At 49.2% G+C, this 21,705-nt stretch overlaps 3 protein-coding genes across 6 annotated transcripts in view; 1 reads left to right on the top strand and 2 right to left on the bottom strand.

The window, feature by feature from the left end:
* Positions 1 to 21,705, top strand: part of LOC105185530 (carbohydrate sulfotransferase 13) — a 44,578-nt gene that overhangs the window by 7,064 nt on the left and 15,809 nt on the right. The window lies entirely within an intron of this gene.
* On the bottom strand, positions 2 to 2,624 carry LOC112588999 (uncharacterized). The gene is made up of 7 exons (XM_025300489.1): positions 2,390 to 2,624; positions 2,055 to 2,302; positions 1,623 to 1,799; positions 1,230 to 1,557; positions 1,003 to 1,145; positions 729 to 853; positions 2 to 184 (listed from the first exon to the last, which is right to left on the bottom strand). The coding sequence occupies exons 1-7, from the start codon at positions 2,559 to 2,561 to the stop codon at positions 19 to 21; spliced, it is 1,359 nt and encodes a 452-aa protein (XP_025156274.1). The 5' UTR covers positions 2,562 to 2,624; the 3' UTR covers positions 2 to 18.
* Positions 3,964 to 21,705, bottom strand: part of LOC105185536 (uncharacterized) — a 41,809-nt gene continuing 24,067 nt past the window's right edge. For 3 of the 4 annotated variants that reach the window (XM_025300485.1, XM_025300486.1, XM_025300487.1), the window contains 13 exons: positions 21,546 to 21,699; positions 21,129 to 21,340; positions 15,224 to 15,339; positions 13,803 to 14,089; positions 13,571 to 13,708; positions 12,834 to 13,283; positions 8,311 to 8,559; positions 7,137 to 7,238; positions 6,720 to 6,889; positions 6,104 to 6,299; positions 5,839 to 5,987; positions 5,430 to 5,588; positions 3,964 to 5,362 (listed from right to left, as the gene is read on the bottom strand). In XM_025300485.1, coding sequence (XP_025156270.1) covers positions 5,242 to 5,362; positions 5,430 to 5,588; positions 5,839 to 5,987; positions 6,104 to 6,299; positions 6,720 to 6,889; positions 7,137 to 7,238; positions 8,311 to 8,559; positions 12,834 to 13,283; positions 13,571 to 13,708; positions 13,803 to 14,089; positions 15,224 to 15,339; positions 21,129 to 21,340; positions 21,546 to 21,699 — 2,503 coding nt within the window. In that variant the 3' untranslated portion in view covers positions 3,964 to 5,241. The remainder of the gene's footprint in view (positions 5,363 to 5,429; positions 5,589 to 5,838; positions 5,988 to 6,103; positions 6,300 to 6,719; positions 6,890 to 7,136; positions 7,239 to 8,310; positions 8,560 to 12,833; positions 13,284 to 13,570; positions 13,709 to 13,802; positions 14,090 to 15,223; positions 15,340 to 21,128; positions 21,341 to 21,545; positions 21,700 to 21,705) is intronic. The other variant, XM_019842509.2, reaches the window with a different exon arrangement.

Raw genomic sequence — 21,705 nt, 5'->3', positions numbered from 1 at the left:
GACGTGAATAATTAGCTTTCAGCGTCCGGATACGCGCGGCACGAGAAGTTCAGTATATACCCGATAACTCTCCGTGAGAATTTCCACCAGTTTCCGAATACAAGCTTCGTACTGTTCCTCCGCCATGTCGCCAGAATAAACGTAACGAGGTTTCGGTGGTCGCAGAATCATCATTTCTTCGATCCTGACAAAATAAGTCGAATCAGACTGAAAGAAATCCATGAGAGAAGACGGGGTAACATTTTATAAATACGTATAATTAACGTTTTAATTTATGTATTGTAATAAAATAATAATGCACATTCTCCTTTCCTCGTTAGATTACAAGGTAGTTCACAATAGACAAAAAGTCAGTAAAAAATGACACTATATTTTTCCATAAATACTAACAATATCTGTGAGAATAATTTTGTTAGGTAACAATAATTCAAAGAAGCAAAGAATGTAAAAATTTTTTTCGTACTTTCATTATATAAAATGCATCCATCCAGGCAGAATAGGAAATCACGTTAAAATAATATCGAAATAACGGGAACATTACCGAAGCGTGGTCGAAAAGTGAATTTTTAACCGTCCTCTCGAGATTTTAACCCCATTAACGTCATATTAACCCTATTGTAATTTTCTGTTCCGCATGAACACATTCTGTTCCGCATGAACCATCCCTCCAAAATTAGATATCACATTTATTTAACCCGAAATTAGGTCTCAACTCAGCCGATACTTACATGTCTGAAAATTCGGCTTCGAATCTGCGAGGAATAATTGGGTAATAAAGCATAATTTCAATTATGACAAAAACGGGCTCTCCGTTTTCCGAAATTAACGGAGCACTTCGCTCAGCGTCCACAATCTGTGCGAAATAATAATGACAAAGAACTTTAATTACGTTAATGTCAATTCTGAAAACACACACACACACACATACACGAAACGTCGCGAAAATAAATTACAGATATTTGCAGCGGAAATTTGCAAATGCCGACACCACACTCGGCTCACCTCAAGCGCATGATTCTTCCGTTCTCGCTCCCCCAAATCTTCGTTCCGAGGATCCACAAAAATGTTTCTCTCCAAACCGGTTTTCTCCAGCATGTCGGACGGACCGTGTGAGTGCAATTGCGCCACTACGCGAGTACTCGTTTCTACGGAGAAAACGTTCGTGCGAGAGAAACGTATTTTCCAAAGATCTATCTTATTTATTTATTACATTTCATTAACGCGCTTACTTCCCGGCAGAAGCAGTTCCGACATGTCAATGTAACATTGGTAAAGCCGACGTTTGGCCGGTCGTTCCGTCTTCGATTCAACTTCGTCGTCCTCCGAGCTTTTCTCGACCGTCAGAAATTGAAAGGGCCAATATTTGTACCTGTGAAGAAGATGCTTTGTGATGACGACGCCGCGAACTTCCGCTGGCCGTCGCCACTCGAGAAGTTTTTTTTTCAAGAATATGTACTCGTTAATGTGCTTCTGCATCATCAGCAAGCCCGCGTCGTATATCACTTTACGATTCATAGAATTCCACTCGATCCTCGGCTCGTCCCTCAGCGCTTTGTCCTGCAAGTTGCACGATAATCCTCAATTTTGCGGAAGTTCTGCACTCTCTACGGGAGAGTACCTACCTCTAAGTTGAGTTTCACGCTGAGAGTATCTTTTATATCTGTATAATCGCGGTTGAGCTTGTACTTGGACAATCTGGCGCGACTTTGCAGCTTCGACAGGCTCTGCCATCGTTTGGTTTTCTCCGTACTGCGACACTTGGTCCACATACCATTTCTGAATATCAGATTCTCCGGAGACTGTGGCAAAAGAACGAAAGTTCTTCTCTGCGATATTTAAGAGACGTGCTTGCCATGGATTTTCTCTCTTTTTTTATTTCCTCTCATTTCTTTCTCTGTTTGTTTCTTTTTTTTTTCTGTTTCTCTTCGCACTCTCTTTTTTTCTCTTGCGATTGTTTGACGTTTTGCACTGACGGGACGTCTCCCGTAAGGAATAATAGACCACAGACGAATAAATAAAAATCGATAAATTATTTAGAGAAACGCGATATATACCTCATTATCGACGTACACTATCGTGCCAGCTCGGTACTCCTCGTCCTCGGCGAAGAAAGCCGGCGGATTATGGATACTCTCGACGGTAACGCTCAGAAAGTTGATTTTCGCATCCGCGGGGAATATCTCAGCATCGTCGTAGGTTATCGTTACGGTTAGCACGGGTAGATTCTGCCACGAGATCGCATTCGCATCGAGCGCGAGACTCGCCGTCTCCACGATCAGTCTCTCGGTGTGCGATCTCTCACCTGACAACGAGATTGAAATGACACTTGCGTGAAAGATACTTTAGAAATCTCACTTTTTCCAGTTCAACGTGATTATCTGAACAATACCCAGCAATATCGGCATTAAATCGAGACTGCAGAAACCAATTATGCTTAACGAGGCTGCCGCCTGTCTCTGAGCGCTCAATCTCGCCTTCCTCTTGGATTCTGTGGTTGATCTGAAGGAATCGGGCTGATTTGAAGCAGCGCATGTCACCTTGACTAGTGGGACAGCAAACATACGAGAGACGTAATATTATTTGAACAATCTTCGTTATCGTTGCAAGTCAATTTTTTCCTTAACAATCTGACCCCCTTTTTTTTTTAATGAAGATAAAAGCAACAAAATTATATCTTGCAATTATTATTAACGGTAATGAATATAGTTGTTACTTTGTGAAATGTGAGGAAAGAGGTCTCCAAAACATTGAACGAAGTTTAACTCGTTAGAGTAAAACTTGCCTCTCGAAAATAACTTTGCCAAGCTAGGTAGGAGGTCAAACATGTGCGATAATACATCATCGTATATGAAGGTAATTTACTTAAGACCGGCGTCGATATTAATGAATCTACGCTGCCACGATCCTCGATCATAAGTGGAAGTTCGACGGCGAACTTGACGTTGTAAATTTGCAAGGATTCTTTGAAACCAGGAGCGACGATAACAGGATTACTCTCCCCGAGCACTGCGTTATCGTGTATCATGATGAACGATAGTGCAGTTTCTTCCTTTACAGTCTTTCCCACAAAAGATAATTAATAATAATAACAATACCTTTATTGGACATAAGAAAGGAAGAGAAGAGTAAGTAACAATACAAAGCATAATTGTTCTCTCACGATTGCGAAATTGTTCGATCACACGACGGAGACTTACGATATTTTCGATGGAGTCCACGATTATTCTGACGCTTCTCTCAATCGACGCGTCTTCAGCGACGGTCTGTTCCATTGGGAAATATCCTCGCTCGTTCGCTGACTTTTCTACCTGTAAACGGATACTCGGTACTTCAATATCCTTCTGTGAGAGCTTGACAAAATAGCCGTCGTGGTTCGCCCCGCAAACGACGGGAATCGCGATTTCACTTGCAATTGTTCACTGAGGCTCCCACTTCAAGCGAAAGAACTGTTTCGTGTGTTGATTACGTAAGCAAGATATATTGTTCGAGACTTGACGCGAATACCGACATAGGATAGTCAGACGTTGCCAACAGAGCCAGCGAGTGCTAATGGTTACGAACCATTAGCCAAGAATCTGTCGTCCAATACTGTGGAGCATTATTAGCAAATTGATGGATGCTGTCTGTACTCGCGCGCTAGCGGGAAAGTCAAAATATACCACTGTGATATATAACAACATTAATTTTATTTATCAATAATAATATATATACGTGTGCCTTCGGTAATAAGCAATTATTCTCGTTCGGTATATGTATGCGTATAAATCATTATTTTTTTCATATATATATTTGTATAAATATATGAGTCGTTCTCCAAATATACAATTCTAAAGGTTTAAAATTAAAAAATTTAAGGTTTGAAAATTAAAGTCGTATATGCCCGGTTTGCCTGTGTGGTAATTTTTTATCTCTCTCTCTCTCTCTCTCTCTCTCTCTCTCTCTCTCTCTCTCTCTCTCTCTCTCTCTCTCTCTCTCTCTCTTTCCCTCTGTCTCGCAAATGTTAAACTGTCATCACACTCGAGATATTTAATCTATATAAAAATTTACGAGGACACACTCTCGCGCTGACGTTCTCTCTCCAGTCTCTGTGTTTTCAGACTGACGGAAGCTGATCGTCGATTCCGAGATACGGAATCATCGCCGTCAGCGAGCGATCTCGAGCTCTTTTGCCTCCCTTTTGGAGAAAGAGATCCGTCCACTGATTTTCTCTTCCTGCAACTCGTCGGTGTAGAGTTGGTGAAGACAACAACGTAAGCCGTCGTCGAGCGTATCGGCGATATTTCGCGGGCATGCGTCGCGTCCCGAGAGAAAAAAAAAAGGAAAAAACACGTGCCGAGATTTAAGGAGCGGGAACAGTTTCCGAATTCCGAATTCGAGATTTCGACTCTGCGGGACCGTGCCGCGAACGTTGGTGGGTCGCGGGTTCCCTTTTGTGCGAGCGAGTCCGGAGATTCGCGATGCGGTCACCGATGTGTGAGAAGGCACTACTACATGTTCACCGCGCGCACTTGCACCCAAGTGCGGCTCCTTTACACAACCGTATAAAAAGATGCATGCACGAGCGCGAGTGTCGTATAAACATTGACACACTTTCTTCCCGTTGCGCCTCGAAACGCGCCTACGATACGACGACGACGATACCTGTCTTCCGGCCGATTCGTCGGAAAGCTCCTTCCGTTTCGTTTTCCTCTGTCCCGTTTCTCTCGGAGGAACAATTCCCCCGTGTTGTGCTCGTCGAGGTGCGCGACGAGGAAGAAGCATGTCGACCTTAACGCCCGCGTTCGTACATGCGTGTATATTAAAGTTGTCGAGTATCAAAACGTCGATGAGGAAAACAAGAATTGAAGAAGAAAAGAAGAAAAAGCAACAGGATCGACGCAGGCCGAGCAGCGAGTCTCTCGCCTCCTTCGTCGTCGCACGTCGCCTCCGACGTGCGTTTCACTGGAATCGTCCTTTCGTTGCATTTCATCCTCGGTGGGAGAATATTCACGGCGCGCAGGGGGGTGGAGAGGGGAGAGGCTAATTGCGAGCGCCTGTCTGGCATTTTTCTCGGTATAGAAAATTCTCGTCTGAATCTTGATCGTAAGTCGATTCTTTAGACGACCGGGTCGTCGAACGTCGTCCGCGACGGAGCAATCTTCTGGGGTGGTCCAAGCGACGGCGGCGGCGACGGCGACGACGGCGGGGTTAAATCGCACTACGTTAAACTGACTATAAAATCGCCCGACCAGTCCGTCTCGGTTAGAGGGTCTTCATGGTTTTGTCGATGTGTCGTAACGTCGTCTCGGGCACGGCGTCCGTCAGCGCTTTGCGGAAGCCTTCGCAGCGGGTCAACCGCCGGAACATCCTCTTGGAGTGATTCCTGCGCATGCGATTTCCCTCGATTACTCTCGATGATGCGCCGGCGATGGCGCAACGGGCTCGCTTACCTCGCGTCCAGATTCCCGTCCATCAACAGTCTCGCACCGCTGTTCAGCAACTTATCCTTCACGTCGCGCGGCAGGATCATCACGTGGTCGGGCCCGATGCGGTCGGTGATGTCTGACAACAGTCGCGCGGTCGTTGCGCGAACGATAGCGTTTTGATGGCTGCGGCGGAACAATTGGCAAGTGAGCTACGCGCAATACAAGGTATACGTGGGATGTCTGCTAATCGTCGTCGCTCGTGCAACAAAGATCAAACGGACAAGAAGGTCTTCTAGCATGTCTAGCAATGTGGACACAAAATGCAGTTCTTAAGGAAATTGATAAAAAGAAATTAATGAGCGAACGCGAATACGAGCGATTAATTGTCGGACACCCCGTAGATGAGAATATTCTCTGAAAATCCGCAACTCGCCTCGCTCCTCGCAATACGATCACACCGATGGTTTTATGAGGCGGCAGATGTTGCACCATCTGATCCAGAGCCGCGTTGCAATCCGCACGGAGAAATCGATTCGTATCGGCCGTTCGGTGGAGCAGCGGACCCGCTATCTCATCCAGATCCTGCAGGCGAAGGAGGAGAAATCAATTTCCCACGAGAAATATACATATCGAGCGAAAGAACTCCACCAGTCGATTCTCCCTTCGGAGAATAAGTGAAGCACATTCCTGACACCCACCTGATCGATGCCCCGAATCTGCGAGCTGAAGACATCACCGGCGGCGAGACAAGCGGCTCGCGCCACTTGCGAGCGGAGATTTCTCACGTGTCGTCCCAGAAGCCGCGCTATCGTTCCAACCGAGAGGACGTCCAGGTACTCCGGAGACTGCTTCGCGATTTGAGACAGGGACTTCAAGCCTTTCGTCGTTACTTCCCTGAAACCCAGTCACTCTTTGCAACCTTTGACTTTGAGAGACCACCAGCTTGTACCACTAGGTACAAGTAATAATGCCTCTCTCTGTAGTCGCCGTGCGCTCGGGGATAGCACTAGAAACGCTTCCGAACGACATCTCTCAATGTTATCTAGGGAGAGGAGAGTGTCGTGAGCGTGGAGCGTCAGATAGCTCAGTGGTCTAGAGCAGTCGTCCGGCGAGCGGAAAGACCCCCTCAGGTTCGATTCCCGGTCTAGCGACTACCGCGCTCTCGATATTTTTCTCTCTTCGGAACGAAAATAAGATGCAGGTCCCGAACGCACGGCGGTTCCGTCGCCACCTAGTACACCGCCCTTTTCTTCTTTCATGGCACTCGTCAGTTCTCGCTTCAATCGGCAAAGTTAGCGATCTGTAGCGTCTTACCAGTCTTTACTCTCAAGCTGCGCGAAGCACTGCTGCACCATCCGCTTGGACTTCTCCGAGGGCTTCTCCGCGGCTTTCTTCATGGAAAGCGCTCGATATCTGCCAGCGTCGCGGACCGGTACTTTCGAAGCGATTTTTCTGCGCGACTCGATAATGTCCATGGACTGAGGCTGTACAGGAAAGGATCATCGCGACACGTGAGCTTTCAACTCATAGCGACATGGAAAACATTTAGTCGCTCGTGTGAAATTCGTCATTCTCAAGTGTCTTCGTCGGCACTTTTATTTCTTATCACAGAAAGGGGTAAAAAATGTTGCATGCTTTAAGAAGAGAATTCTGAATTCTGTGCAGTAATTCAAGATTCGACAACTGTCAGAACTGATCAAGATCGCTGTGGCTTGAGTCAATTTCTCGTACCTCGATCTTCAATATTCCTGGCTCCGTGTTCGTTTCGCTCGCGCTGTCCTTGCTCTGTCGGTCCTCCAGAGTGTCGTTCACGCTGGACTCTTCCTCCGTGGACTGAAAGCACCACGATTACACATTTTTAATATCAAGCAGTGTAAGCAGACAACACGGCGATAACACGAAAACAAATGTTAGGTGCGTGCGGAGACGGATCAGCGAAAGCGGAAAACATTTCGGCGTGCACTCATCGCCTGCAAAAAGAGTGTTGCGTGACAGCGGTCTCGCGTTAATGTTTAAATTTGCGATGATGAGACGTATTCCAAGCTAAAGGAGACGTGGACCAATAGAGAGTTGTGGAATTATGAAATATAAACGCTGTAATCTTCGGGCGGAAAAAGAAGCTTTCGAACATTTTTGGAGAACCACGCTCACGCTTTGTGACGATTGTGGACAGGATGTCCCATTTTAAAGGACCCACTCAAATATCTTAGAAACACTACGTTAAGGGGGACATAGGGGACATATCTTACCGACCTTTGGAAATTTCAAAATTATTAAATTAATAAAAGTTAGGGCACTATTATAGTAGTATATTCTTGATAGTAAATAAAGTAAAAAAGTCTAATACTATTTTTTCTTTCGACGAATAGTTAACAAGATATCGTAAGGTAAATGTTGAAAAAGTTACCAAGTTTCCCTTAAACACTCTCAAATATATATTAAGGAAATAAAAAAAGTTTCAGACAAAAGTTGTTTAAATAAATAATTAAGTAGAAAAAGATGATAAAATAAAAAATTTGGATTTCCATTTAAGAAAACTGATAATCAGTAAATGTCTCGAAAATGGAGCCATCTATAAACAGAATGCTATCGCTGTTCTATGCCCCCCCCCCCTCTTCAAGCTAAACAACTTTTGTCTTAAGCATTTTTCGATTTAACGCAGTGTTTCTGAGATGTTTGAGTGGGTCCTTTAAAATGGGACACCCTGTATATCTAATCTTATAGCCTTTGTTTTTCGTTTCCCGAATCCGTTTCCCGAATTCGTTTCTGCGATCCTTATGATTCTTTCCCTTTTCCTTTACTCGCCGCCTCTCGGAGACCCGCCTTCAGATTTGACTTTATACGCCCTCGCTTACAAACGGAACTTGACGAGTCGCCAGCCCCACTGTGTACTTGCGTCTCTCACCTCTTCAGTATTATTTCTATTGAGCACGCTCGCGTTCTCGACGTTCCTCGCGTTCTCCACGTATTCGATGGTCTCGTGAGAATGCGGCCGCGACGCGATGATAATCGCCGGTGTGTCGGTCATACCGCCGTCGATCTGCGGACGACCGGGGTCCAACGATCGAATGGAAGCATCCTCGTCAAGTACTATGGAAGCGACTAATCTCTCCTCGCTGGAATCCCTGGACTCCCCGTTCTGATGCTCGAACGGCTAACATGTTGACCAAAAAGGATGACGATTAGAGATACTCAGGGATTCCCAAGGATCCGCGCGAGTGTTAGGAAGGGTAGAACACCGCGAAAATTGCCACCACACATCGGTGAGAATTGCATTAGATCGATGCGCTTCAAGACTCCCAGTCTTCTTCTTGTGGCTATTCTGGTTAATTAATTAAGAATGCAAAGGGAGAATTTTCGGCCTGTTTTACAAATCTACTCGATTGATCCGAACCAATATCGTCTCGTGAACATGTTTCTTTAGCTTTAGCTCAAGAATTTTTAGCCTGTTTTCTCCGCTTTCTGACCAATTCTCGATCGAAATAACCACGGGCCCAGATTGATATAAAATGAGACACTCTATATATATTCAATTAGCCGCCTTGTTTCCTTTTTCCTATTTGTTTAATTTGTTTTTTCGACCACAGACTTTTATATTAAAGTCAAACAATTACTTTCAAATATCCGAATATCTAACTATCCGAAAGTTGGAGATCGGCTTCAATTTGGAAAATCAAAATCACTCTATTCGGATCAAAGTTTAAACTATAATAAGAGATTTGGCTTCAAAATTGAGATCTGAATGTCGAGAAGCGGATTTCAGATTTAAATTTGAACTTGACCAAATTCAGATTTAAACTTGAATTTAAATTATATAAAAGGAACTGTAACCTGTAACCAGGCAGCCTGAGGCGCCTGTTACAGAGCGACTAAGTGGTACCAATCCGTCGATGTAGCGTCGGAACGTCCGTGTGAGCGGGGCGACCGCGAGTCCCGAACGAATATTAGAAAATACCGGGATTTTTCCCGGCGATTGTGGCGTGCTGAAACGAGTGGCGGAGAGACCGTGGACCCCCGAACCCCCTTCTGAGAGGTTTCGGGTGGAAGCCACCAAGAGTCTACTACGTTCGTCGGTGGTCGAGGAGCGAAACAGCGAAGAACCGCGGCCGACAGCTAGCAGAAGCGAGAAGATTCGGCGGGGCGACGGGGCACGGCCACCGGACCGCGCAAGGCTCCCTGGGAGCTCCCGCGAGTGGGGGACCTCCGAGCCGATAGCCATGCGGAAGCCGAAAGGATTCGGCCTATTCCTTTTTGGATCTCGACCCGAGCGAGCGAACGGCGAAGCGGGCGAGAGACCGACGACGAGCGGACGATCTCGGGGACGTCGTCCGGATGATGGAAGCCGCAGCGTCAGCTCTCCACGTTCTACGCACCTCGCGAAGTCGGAAGACGCGCCGCCAGGGAGTAGCCGGCCGTGGCCGGGCCGGTCTTCCTAATGCGTATTGTTGCGAAGGGCCGCATCCCGGTCCCGGTAGTCCGCGCGAAGTCTTGGCGAGGGAGATCCCTGGCCCGGCCTCGGCGACGAACGACAATTAGAGTCGGCCTAGCTAGTCGCGCGTCGCGATGCGGACGCGCGGGGGAGGGTCGTCGGGGGAAGGGGTGTAAGCCCCCCCCTCGCCCTTCCCCGGGCGTCGGCGAGGTAGGGTAGGGGGGAACGAGGCCCTCTGGAAAAGGGTCTCGTTCCCCCGCCCCCCTCCGGAGTGAAATCACTCCTCGAGGAGGGTGGGTGTCTCCCTCCCTCTCTCCCGTAAAGTACCGGAAGGCCAACCTGATCGGCATGCCGACCGGGGCACCGCGCCCGGACCCTCTTCCTGGAGAGGATCCACACGGGCGCGGTACTTGGGCTTCGTTAGAGCCCTGGGGCCACGGTGTCGGGGAAGGAATGCTGGCGCAGTTCCCCTGACTCCCCCCATCTCGGTCCGACTGGTAGACATCCCGCAGGAGTTTTAGTGAGTAAGAGTCTCACATAACCCTCTGCCCCTCCCAGGGGGCGGAGGGTACCCATGACGGGTTTCTCCTGCGTTATCAAAAAGAAAAAGAAAAAGTCGCGACTTTTTTTTTTTTTGATAACGCAGGAAAAGAACGTGCCCCGACGCACGCTACGCGCACGAGCCGGTCACGAGCGCGTACACGGGCTGGTAGAGTGCGCGTTCCGTCGGGAACTTTTGGTGCGGTCGAGATCCAACGAAAATCTTGGCGATTACGATTATTAGCGAAATCCGTCGGACGGAGAATCCGTCGACTTACTCGAACGGCTTACAGCCGGACATACTTTTTGTGATTACAATCGGACGGACGGAATTAGCCGTTCAGTTCGTAACAGCTGTATCATATAGAATATACTTGCATGTTCGTAACAAACAGCCGAACGAGTTCCTAATTTCGCGACGAGACTTATTCAACGAACCCGCCCACCTCCGACTGAAATCACGTCGAGCCAGTCGGTCCCGCACGGGGCGAAATCGGGAGTTGCGATCCGCCGGCGGAGGGTTTGGCGACACTTGGGAGAAACGGTGGTACGGCCGTCTCCGTACCCAAGGCGCCCAATCATTAGCGAGAGTCTGTTTTCTAATTAGTCGCTTCGGGCGGCTCGGACCCGCGGATTTCGCTACCGGCGGAATTTCATGCGACGTGGAAATCTTGCACGAAACATGGACGGATTTACTTGGTGAAAAACGTCGCAGAACAGATAATAGAAAAAGAATGGATCAATTTAATAACAAAATTATCCGAGATAATTGTTATTCAAATATATATTAGGTGTACAACTTTGCTTCCGCCGTTTTCCTATAAATGGCTTTAGCGGTAAGTAGTGGTCGAAATAAATAGATGATAGACGTCATGCAATAAACTTGGGCATCTGTCAACATAACCCCATAAAAACATTAGTCGATTTGTGTCTGCATCATAAAGTTATTCTCGATTGAAAATGTCAGTTTACGAGCCAAATTCTCGTCATTTGCGGGAGGTTTTAATTTTCTGCTTCAATATGAAGAAATCTGCGGCTGAGGCTCATCGAATGCTTTCAAATACTTATGGTGAGGCCGCTATTAGTGAAAGAACGTGTCGTGAGTGGTTTCAACGCTTCAAGAACGGTGATTTTCACGTCGAAGACCGGCATAGCGGTGGAAGAGAGAAGGTTTTCGAAGATGCAGAATTGGAGGCATTACTTAATGAAGACTCGTGTCAAAGTCAAGAAGAATTGGCACGATCATTGGGAGTGACTCAACAAGCAATTTCAAAACGCCTCAAAGACATGGGAATGATTCAGAAGCAAGGAAATTGGGTGCCGTACCGAGTTGAAACCGAGAGATGTTGAACGGCGTTTGTTCGCTTGTGAACAGTTGCTTGAAAGGCAAAGACGGAAGGGATTTCTGCATCGCATTGTGACTGAGGACGAAAAATGGGTTCATTACGATAACCCCAAGCGCAGAAAATCATGGGCATATCCACGTCGACGGCCAAACCGAATATTCACGGCTTCAAGGTCATGCTCTGTATTTGATGAGACCAGCTCGGCGTAGTGTATTATGAGCTGTTAAAACCGACTGAAACAATCACAGGCGATCGTTATCGAACGCAATTAATGCATTTGAGCCGAGCATTGAAAGACGAACGGCCGCGATACAACGAGAGACACGATAAAGTGATTTTGCAGCATGACAATGCTCGACCCCATGTTGCGAAAGTGGTCAAGACATACTTGGAAACGTTGAAATGGGAAGTCCCACCCCACCCGCCGTATTCTCCAGACGTTGCTCCCTCTGACTATCATTTGTTTCGATCAATGGCACACGCACGACCTGGTTGACCAGCACTTCCGGTCTTATGAAGAAGTAAGAAATTGGATCGATTCGTGAGTCGCTTCAAAAGATGACCAGTTTTTTTTCAACGCGGGATTCGTACGCTGCCCGAAAGATGGGAGAAAGTAGTGGCCAGCGATGGACAATACTTTGAATCATAAATGTATAACCAGTTTTTTACAATAAAGCCTCGAATTTCGGAAAAAAAACGGCGGAAGCAAAATTGTACACCTAGTAAATAAATATAATTATCTCAGATTATGCTTATTTATGTGTTAAACTGTCAAATTGCAGTTAAAAAAATAAAAGATATCTATTTGATTGTCAAATCTCGAGAAGCATTTATAATAAGTTGCTGCAAATGTATCTATCAGGTTTCTGATTGTGGTACGAATTTAGATCAGATTCGGATTCAGACTCGGATTCGAATTTTATATTTCAACTGTACCCCCGAAATAACTCGAATTTAAAGTATCACATTTATCCGCTATTCGAATAACCAGATGAGCCCGGGAGACTATTTTGAATCAATTCTGCTTATTCTTAATCGGATTTCCGAGTTCACAGAAATCCCGGAAATTCGTCATCTCCAAATTTCCGCAGCAGTCCCGTCGCGTTTACTGACCAAGTTGCGCGAGCCGCAGCGGGAGATCCGCTTGGACGGCGAGCTGGCGAGCGACGAATGACGAGTGCTGTGATTCGGTGACTGATACAGGGACTCGGACTTGTTGGGGCTCGCAGTCCGCGGGGCGCTGGTGGCCTGCAGCGACTCCTTGGACACCTTCGGCTCGTCGTAGGGCAGGATCCGTTCGTTCGCGATCCTTCTCGCGCTCGGCGACCGGTTCTCCAGCTGCTCAGGAAAGCCGGAGCTGCTGCCGGTTGTGCTCCCGTTGCAGTTCTCGTCCTCAATCGCGACCGATTCGCCGTGTTCTGAGTGCCTCGAGATCGCACCGAGTCGGCCCGTCGGCTTCGTCTCGTCCTCGCTGCTCCATTCCTTCGACGCCTCATCCCCCCCGATCAGCGCGCTCGCCCCTTCGATCGGCCCTTCGACCTTGCTGCTGTCGTCCGTCGCCGTCTGAAACGATCGCCACGAGTTAGATTTGCCATTCGGGACTTGCCACTTGAATTCTATAAAGTCCTTACGCGCATCGGATACATTTTTATTTATTTATTTATTTATTATTTTACCGCTAATACGCGACAGCGTCTCTCCCTCCGGATCAATCGGCTTTCTCACTCTTCAGTCAGACGGAAGAAGAAAAAATGAAAAATAATAGAAGAAACGGAATTTTTCCAATGAACTCGAGTATTGAGCGGACGCTGTTTACTTTCGAGCGCAATTCAAGTCTGTCGTTTAATTACCGTAGTATTTAACGTTGGAAAATAAAATGTTGCGTCAAACGATGGGCTCCCGTCAAATTTGCGCCGTAGAAGTAACGACTCCAAATACGTGAAAAAATCTATCACTAAACTATTGTTCCCTGTGTACAATGGGCCACCCTGTATACGTAAAATATCGTGGTATGCAGGTATCGGGTTTATTGGTAGATAATCGGCATGCTCTCAGGAAGACATAGTTTCGGAAAGTTCTTACGAAAAAGGAGTCGACGTCGTCGTGAATCGGACGACTCGTCGCCTGCTGCGTGATGATGTCGAACGCCGGGTCGGCGTACTGGCTGCGCGGGCTCGACAATCGGCTGCCGTCGTCGTCGTCATTATTGTTGTTGTTGCTATCGTTGGCGCGATCTCGCAGTGATCTCGCGTCTCGGTTCTCCGCGAGAGCGTCTTGCCGATCGCTCCTGGAAGCGTCCGACGACGAACTGCTCGCGCTTCTGGTGGGTTCGCGAATGCGTTCGCTGACTGAGAAGGAACGTAGAAACTCTAAGAATGGCGTTGAAGGAGCACTTGAGAGCACGTACTTACACGTCGGGCAATATGTGTGTGTGTGTGTATGTATGGGTGGGTGTGTGAGAATCGTCGTTCGACGCTTCGATGAACCAGCGCGGAAGACGATCGGATCTCGCGTCTCTCCGCTGAAGAGACGTCGCGGAAGCTGACTAGAATCGCCGGATTTGCAGAGGAGCGACTCTCAGACGGACGCGTGAAGCATCGATCCGAGTGTTCTCGCGCGATACAACGCGAGACTCGATCGCGTACCTCGGACTTGACTAGCGGAATATTGATCACCGTGGCGCGTCGGCTCGCCTAAGCTCTACGTATATGCATGCGCGAGGTGAAGAACCTCTCGCTCCACTTCAGCTACTGTCGGCATTCGCGCCAGCCGAAAGTCTCTCACGGTTCATTCGGCATCTCTGCGAGTCTCGGCGGTATCCAGGATTCGATTTCGATTTTCCGGACGCGAGACGGAGGAATCGAGACGCGGAATCACCCGCACCACGCGGACTTGGTCGCACCAAAACTTGGTGTGGGAAAGACAAGTTCGCCGGGCGTTTTGTTTCTGCGTCTACCTTCTGCGGGTGAGGCGGCGAAAAGAAATCGCAAAGAGCCCCTTTTTGTGGAAAAGAAAAAAAAAACAGCGAGGAATTTGAATATTAAATTCTCTCTCTCTCTATATTTTTTTTCGTTCGTCTCACACGGCCCACAATCTAGTTTTAGTGTTGATTTTTAGATCAATTGAAAGAGGAGAAAACGGAATTCTCCTGATTCTTGCGATCGAATTTGGTTCGGCAAAATTGCAATTGATTCGGCATGTTGATTCAACGAAACTTTTTCTCCCCGTGCAAATATATCGTTTTATTGTCTACGAATACTCCATCTAAAAGAAATTCTAAAAGAAATACTTTGCGATTCCTTTTTCACCGTTTCTCTCATGAGAAATGCACGAATGAAATACACGACGACGACGCGAGTTGATAAAATGTCAAACTTGATTCGACGAAAAAAATCCATTTCTTTTCAGCGTCGAACGACGCGGGGTTGCGTGTTCCTGTTGCATCTCTTCGTGTTTTCTCGTTCTCGCAACAGAAGATGACGTTCTCGATGGAGATAGGATACCTTGATACCGAGACTCCTCCTTGTTCGAGGTTTGCACGTTGTAACTCCTCGTCTCGGGCGAGAAGTGGCGCTTGTTCCGCGCATTGTACTCCTCCTCGTTCACCGTCGCTTTGTCGCTGAAATGCAAAAACAGAAATCGAGTCGAAAGTTCCTCTCGCAGCGGCGCGCATGCAACATTCCGGCCTGGCCTACGACGCGACATTAACATTTCAGCGACGTCGCCGAAATCGCGGCAGAGTGCGGCCGCGAAATGACGTTTCCAGAGCTCCGGGCTGCGCTTTAAATGCGTGTCATCGGGTTCGCTCGCGACAACCACCCACTATGCGGCTAACTGTCAATGACTCAAATAAAACAGCACAGCAGTGACGGCTCAAGTGCAAGGCTGAGGCGTCCTTGCACTTTCAACGCGATAAAGTTGCTTAAGAAGTTACACCCCCTTCACATCGCCCTCGAGATCGACAGGCGCCCTCCCCCCTCCCCGAGTGGATCTCGAGTCGATATTCCCAGAAGAATCGGAATTTCTGCCTCGCGCGAGCCGTACTCGGCCTTCCAGAAGTCAGAAATTCCGCCTTCTCCGAACAAAGCGCGTTCGTTCTCGTCGCTGATCGACGCATTAATTGAACTGATCTTTCGTCTCCTTGTGCGGTGACCAACATCACCAGACGATGCTGACGAGCACGGTCGATCTCCATGTCACCGCGTCTCAGACACCTTCGTGGTACTTTGCGTATCGACAATTATTTAACGTTACAATTTTCAACGAGTCGCGTGGTCTCCTTTCTCTCTCTCTCTCTCTCTCTCTCTCTCTCTCTCTCTCTCTCTCTCTCTCTTTCCTTCTCCCTCCATCTCTCTTTCTCTCTCTCTCTGTTGCCCCGAAAATCGTCGGACAAAATATCGACCCACGCTTGACGGAGTCGGAGTCTACAACGTACACCGTGTCGTTCAGCCTCAAGGCGATGACCGGCGTCGCGGTCGCCGTGGTGATGACGGTCGAGACGGACGCGCCGTCGTCGTCGTCGTCGTTGGCGCCGCCGTCGTCGTCCTCCTCTTCGCGGCTGACGCCGACGGACTTCCTACAGCGGAAGACGCAAGGGCAGCAACGGAGGACGGCGTGTGCGATCTTGCGCTCGGCCCGGCCCGCCGACGGCGCTCCTCCGCCGGCCTCTTTCGCCTCGCTCGGCCAGGCGCAGGACTTGAAGATCATCTTGCTGGCGCGCGCTTCAGCGGACCTTCCGCTCGGGAGTTCGCGCTCGCGACCGCGGCGATTGCGATGAACCGATCGTCCCCGGCGAGCGCGGCTTCATCGTTTGTGCGATCCAACTCAGCGGGCAACGTCCTGGACGGACGATGAAACGCTCGCGACGAGAAATCCAGCCTTCCTGCCAGGCTAGGCGAGAGAAGCTGACCTCGCCTCAGCGAAGCGGACTCGTCGATCTCCTCTTCCTCTTCGCTCGCGAGCGGCTTGTTGTTGAGGTATCGTATGTGTGCGAAGAGTGACGGGCGATCAGCAGTGCATCAGTACCATCGGTGTATCAATTAAACGCCAACTGATAGGCGGGAGGGTTAAGGATAGCTTGGCTTCGTCAACAACACGACGGCGATCCATTCTCCGTCCCTCGGTGGATTTTCCCGCTAATCTTCAGCTGGTTACCTTGTCCGTTATCACTGCACCTCTTCTCGCGAGCGGTCGTCGAGGATTAAGAAACAACGGGTCGGTTATCGCGAAAGGGGGAAGCAAAACCGACAAACCGTCAGTCAACAATCGCAAAATGCCAAGAGCGGTACTCGACAAGACAAGACGGCCAATATACCAATATTATCAATGCAACGATGAGACTCACGAGGAAGCGGGGGGAGGGGAGGAGAGAAGGAAGGTGAAACTCGCGGCGAAGCTCGCGGGCGATGTTGCCTCGACCTTCCGGGATCTTCGGCTGGTGACGAAGGGAACACGAGTGCGCGAGCACCGGAGTGTCGGCGGAGAATCGGCGATCGATGCCAATAACAATTCCAGAGCACGGCCGAGCCCGCTCGACGCGCGGCGGAATGTGCGAAATAATCGATGTGCGTGCGCGAGCGACACGTAGGCGTTCGCGCGCTCGCGCGGCTGCTGATCGCCGGCTGTTGATTGCATTTATCGATCAGGTGTCCGAGGAAGTCGGAGTTCCTCGAACAGGCGACGCGCTCTTAATGGCCGAGCCCCGCTGCGGATCGCCCTCACCTGTGCCATGCTGGGTCCCTTATTTGTTCCTGCGTCACCTTCGCGCACACATCGACACACACACACCCGCTCTCAGCCACTGACGTGTGCGTGTGTCGCGAGTTCTTCGGTCTCGCGAGGAACTATACTTCTCGCTCTCGTTGCCCGCCGCGCCGTCGACTTCGCCGACTTTACCCTCGGCGATCTGACAGTCGTTGAATTACTTAGCGCAACATCGCGGAACATTGTTCGCGCGCGATCGAACTCGCGCAATTATCCTACAGCTGCCGTGGGCCGTGCGAGAAGTCCGTGCGCGCTCAATCCGAGTCCGAGCAGCGGCGATTCGATCGGGATTCACGCTCATCGCGCCGCTGCTGGCTGCCCTAGGAGGCAGGCGAGTTTTCAAGGACGAACTGAGCCGCTCGTGGAAGCACGTGTCGTCGATACGCACAACGCACTCGGTGACGCACACACGACGCACTCGGCGACACGTCCGTGAGGGAGGCTGCCTCGCTCGAGGATCGAAGGCAGACGGGGGTGAATTCCGGGCACTAGCTCGAGCACGAGAGCCCGCGAGCGCTCGTCGTCGCCGCGACGACAAAGCCTTCGTCGCGATGAACGGGGAGAAGCAGCGGTAGCTGAGGAGGAGGCATCATTTGCGAGGACACCGCGCTCGCGACAATCGACGACGTACGCACGACTGTGGCACGTAGGACGCCGAGGATCCCGGCCGCTGCTGACCGGTACCGCCTCCACCGCCGCCGCCACCACCGCCGTCGCCACCCCCCACGTCGCCGACGTCGTCGTCGTCGTCGCGCCACGACGCGCCGTGTCCGTTCGCCCCCGCAAGTCGTGTTGTGCTTTTATTCTTTTCGAATGTAGGAGGACGGTGAGAGAGACGATAAGAGTTTGTACTCATTGACCTCGCGTCCCACACGACGCTCTTCGTGGCAGACGAGGAGACGATGACGTCTAGACGGGTAGACGGCCTCAGGGTATGAATCGGGAGTGGAAAAGACGACTTGTCTTCATTTCGCTCCGGGAAATTGCTGTGTAATTTTTCCACATTTTTCGTTGTCCTACGTTTGCTCTGCAAGACGTCTCGCCCATCAAGTAGTTTTTTTTTTGCAGAAAGCAATGTTCACTTGAATTGATTCTTGTTCTTCGAAGTAATCTGATATCAAATTTAGTTTCGCAGAGAAAAATTCTCTTCGCGATTGAGTTTCTCTTCACCTTCCAATTCCGCCGTTTGGAAACGCGCAATTCTTCTTTCGCGTTCTGATCTTCTAAGCTACCAACGACACCCGACAGTCCCGTTTCGAGTCTACCTCGGACGGCTTATAAGCCGCACTGACCTGACTCGCTTTTCCCCGCGCGGTCACGAAAGAAGGGTTAGCCGGTTCGAGTCATGCGAGCCAGGTGAAACGCGGTTAAAGAAGGTTGAGGCAGGTGCCAACTGCGTTTGTCGCTTTCCTCCTTCGCGTTCCTCCTAACATCGTCTTGGAATTTTTATTCCGATCGTTCCTCGTTTCTTCGATACGTCGACGTAATAAATTGCTGATCTTATCAAGCCCGCGGAAGCTTGAGTTTTACCGTGTATATACTCGTAATGAATTCTTGCTTCGGCGAAAATTCGAATTGCCGGCTCACTCGTGCGAAATTCCCGGTCGCCTCATCGTCTGGTCATACGGTTTCTCTCCTTGGCGAAAATCCGACGAACAAGTTTTACGCTGAAGAAGTAGCCGTGAGTCACCCGTGGACTGGTGTAGTAGTTCCGAGAAATCGTTTTTCGCAACCTCGGCAAAGTATCTCGCGTGCGAAGCACGCGAATATAAAATTAATTGCTGAACTTTTAATCACATGAAATATTAACAGGCTCAGCAAGAGTCGACCATTGCTGATGTAATTCTTATTATTGCCTTATCAGGGCGATTTGTGTTATTTTCTAATACGCTAAGTGTTTTCGTTCGCAATTTCTTGAACCCTCTCCGATATACTTGTCGGATTAAACGTCACTCCAATTCAACCTCCTCAAAGCTTCGACAATATTCAACGCAAATACATAAATCGATCAAAAACTTTTATACCGTACACCCTGCAAAATATTTAGCATATTAAAAAGTAAACGTAATTAAACATATATGAGCTCTAAAAATGAGACTGTAACGAATTAAATACAAAGCTTTAGAGATAACCACAGGACTTAAAACTGTGTTTTAATTAAACCAAGCACCAAGCCTGCTGATTTTATAGTGCCTGAGTTAAATAAATAAAGTAAACCGTAAATTTATTGATGAAAATTCTTTGCTGATGTCGAACGTCTCGATCCTTAGATTCGTAGGAAACAAAATGTACTTTGACGCACACAGCGTGAAATCGCGCGATTCGCTGTTGTTTTACTTAAACTTCAAAAGCGGCACTTGGCTCTTGTTAAAACTGCTGGGAAATGTGATTTTTATACGGCAAGTACGATATATTCGCGGTCGTGGGGTGAATATCGCCGAACAGGCAACGCCGAACGGCGATCAGTGGCTGCGTGCCGGCTCAGTGTTTAAATATTCAGGAGGCGAGGAGGAATGGACAATAGCGTAAGGCGTTTCGACAATATACAATAGTCCCGCATGTTACACGCCACGTGCACACACAGCACATGCACACACACACACACGCCATATGTCCGCCGTTAATGCCCGCGTATGTAACCTCCAGGGTGCTGAATTTCGAGGGCCGTGTAATTTTCGCGCGCGCGCGCGTCTGCCGATCGAAGCGCCTTTTATGCAATCGCCCACGCCGGTCGTACAGACACAGTAAAACTGTATTTTTCTATCGATCGGCCGATTCGGTTGCCGAGCGGTTAAAAATTTTTGCAATGGCGAGCGCACTTGACGAGCTCGCCGAGTCGCGCCAGTTCAAATATTGAGCCGACACATCCCTTGGCTCCGTCGTGAATCTCGACCGACAGCGCGACGGGGGTTTTTATAAATTTATTAAATCGGCGATCGGGGGAAGAGAGAGGGAGGGAACGTACACGTCTGCTGTGTGGGCGTGTGCGCGCGGCTTTATCGGACTTGAAAATCGCGGAAACATGCGAGGCAGTTTCGCCGACCTGGAATCGACGATCTGAATCTTATTACGTCGCCGTTAAGTGTGTTAAGAATAATAATGTGTGTCACGTGACGAGATCGAGATTAAGCGAAATACGAGGTCACGTACCTCCCGGCCGCTATTGCAGCTATCGCTCGCCCGCTCTTAATTGTCGTCTCAGCTGTGTTTATTACTGTGTGTATTACGTCCTGACAATTAATATCCTTCTCTCTTTCTCTCTGCCTCTGAGTTTTCGCACGCGCGCGCGTGCGCTACTTTGTTTCTCTCGAGAATTTCGAGAATAATCGTGGCGCGAGAGGTCGTTGTCGGTAACGCGTTTTCTCTCAACTTGTTCATCAAGCCGGCCGTTTTTCCGGCCGGGATTCAATTCGGATAAGCCCGACCTGGCCGACGCCTGTTGGCGCACGACTTTTCTGCATATTATCTCACGTGATCGATACGCGACATTTTGCCCGCGGTTATTTTAGGCCGGAATCGATCGGTCTGGAGTCGCGAGAGGAAGAAAGTCCGGCCGGGCGTGCGGGGGGGAGAGGGGGAGGACCTGCCGATGTCGAGTTTCGCTCTCGAGCTACGTGTGTCTCAACGATAATCGTAACAACTTACATGTCGTACATCGACGCGGTGTGATACCTGCCGGAAGTCAGCCTGATGAACTGCCTCGATCGGTGGAGCTGCGACGGCGACAGCGACCGCAGCCTCCTCCGATGAGGATCGGCGAAATTTTCCGGGAAGGGCCGCCCGTTCTCCCGCAAATCCGACGACGTCGGATCCGCCTCGGTCCTTTGCTGCGCGTCCTTCGTTCTACCTTCCCTGGACTGTAAGGATTTTCATTTGTCTTTGCGTTAGCAACGATCTGCACGCGGGGCTCCGATCGACTGAACGTTCGTTGAAAAGTTGCACGGAGAGGGAAAGTAGCATTTCTCACTCGGATTTTTCGTCCTCTTCCGCAGTCGATTTTGTAGAAAAAAAAAAAGAGGGAGAGAGAAGAAGGGGATGTAAGACGAGAGACAATCTACTCACCCGGAACATCGCATTCCCCTCGTTATCCGCAACTTGCGAGTCGAAATTTGGAAATTCCCGGGGCACGCGGCTCAGCGGACTCGGGGCGGTCCGCAATGGTCGGTACGCGTTCCTGTCCATCAGCTTCTCCTGCCGCTCGTGAATCGAGCTGTAACTGCAG

The sequence above is a fragment of the Harpegnathos saltator genome, unplaced genomic scaffold (assembly GCF_003227715.2).
Source record: "Harpegnathos saltator strain DR-91 unplaced genomic scaffold, Hsal_v8.6 scaffold37, whole genome shotgun sequence".
In the NCBI taxonomy this organism is placed as follows: domain Eukaryota; kingdom Metazoa; phylum Arthropoda; class Insecta; order Hymenoptera; family Formicidae; genus Harpegnathos; species Harpegnathos saltator.
Note: the sequence above shows the minus strand (reverse complement) of the source record. Positions and strands in the feature narration are given on the sequence as shown.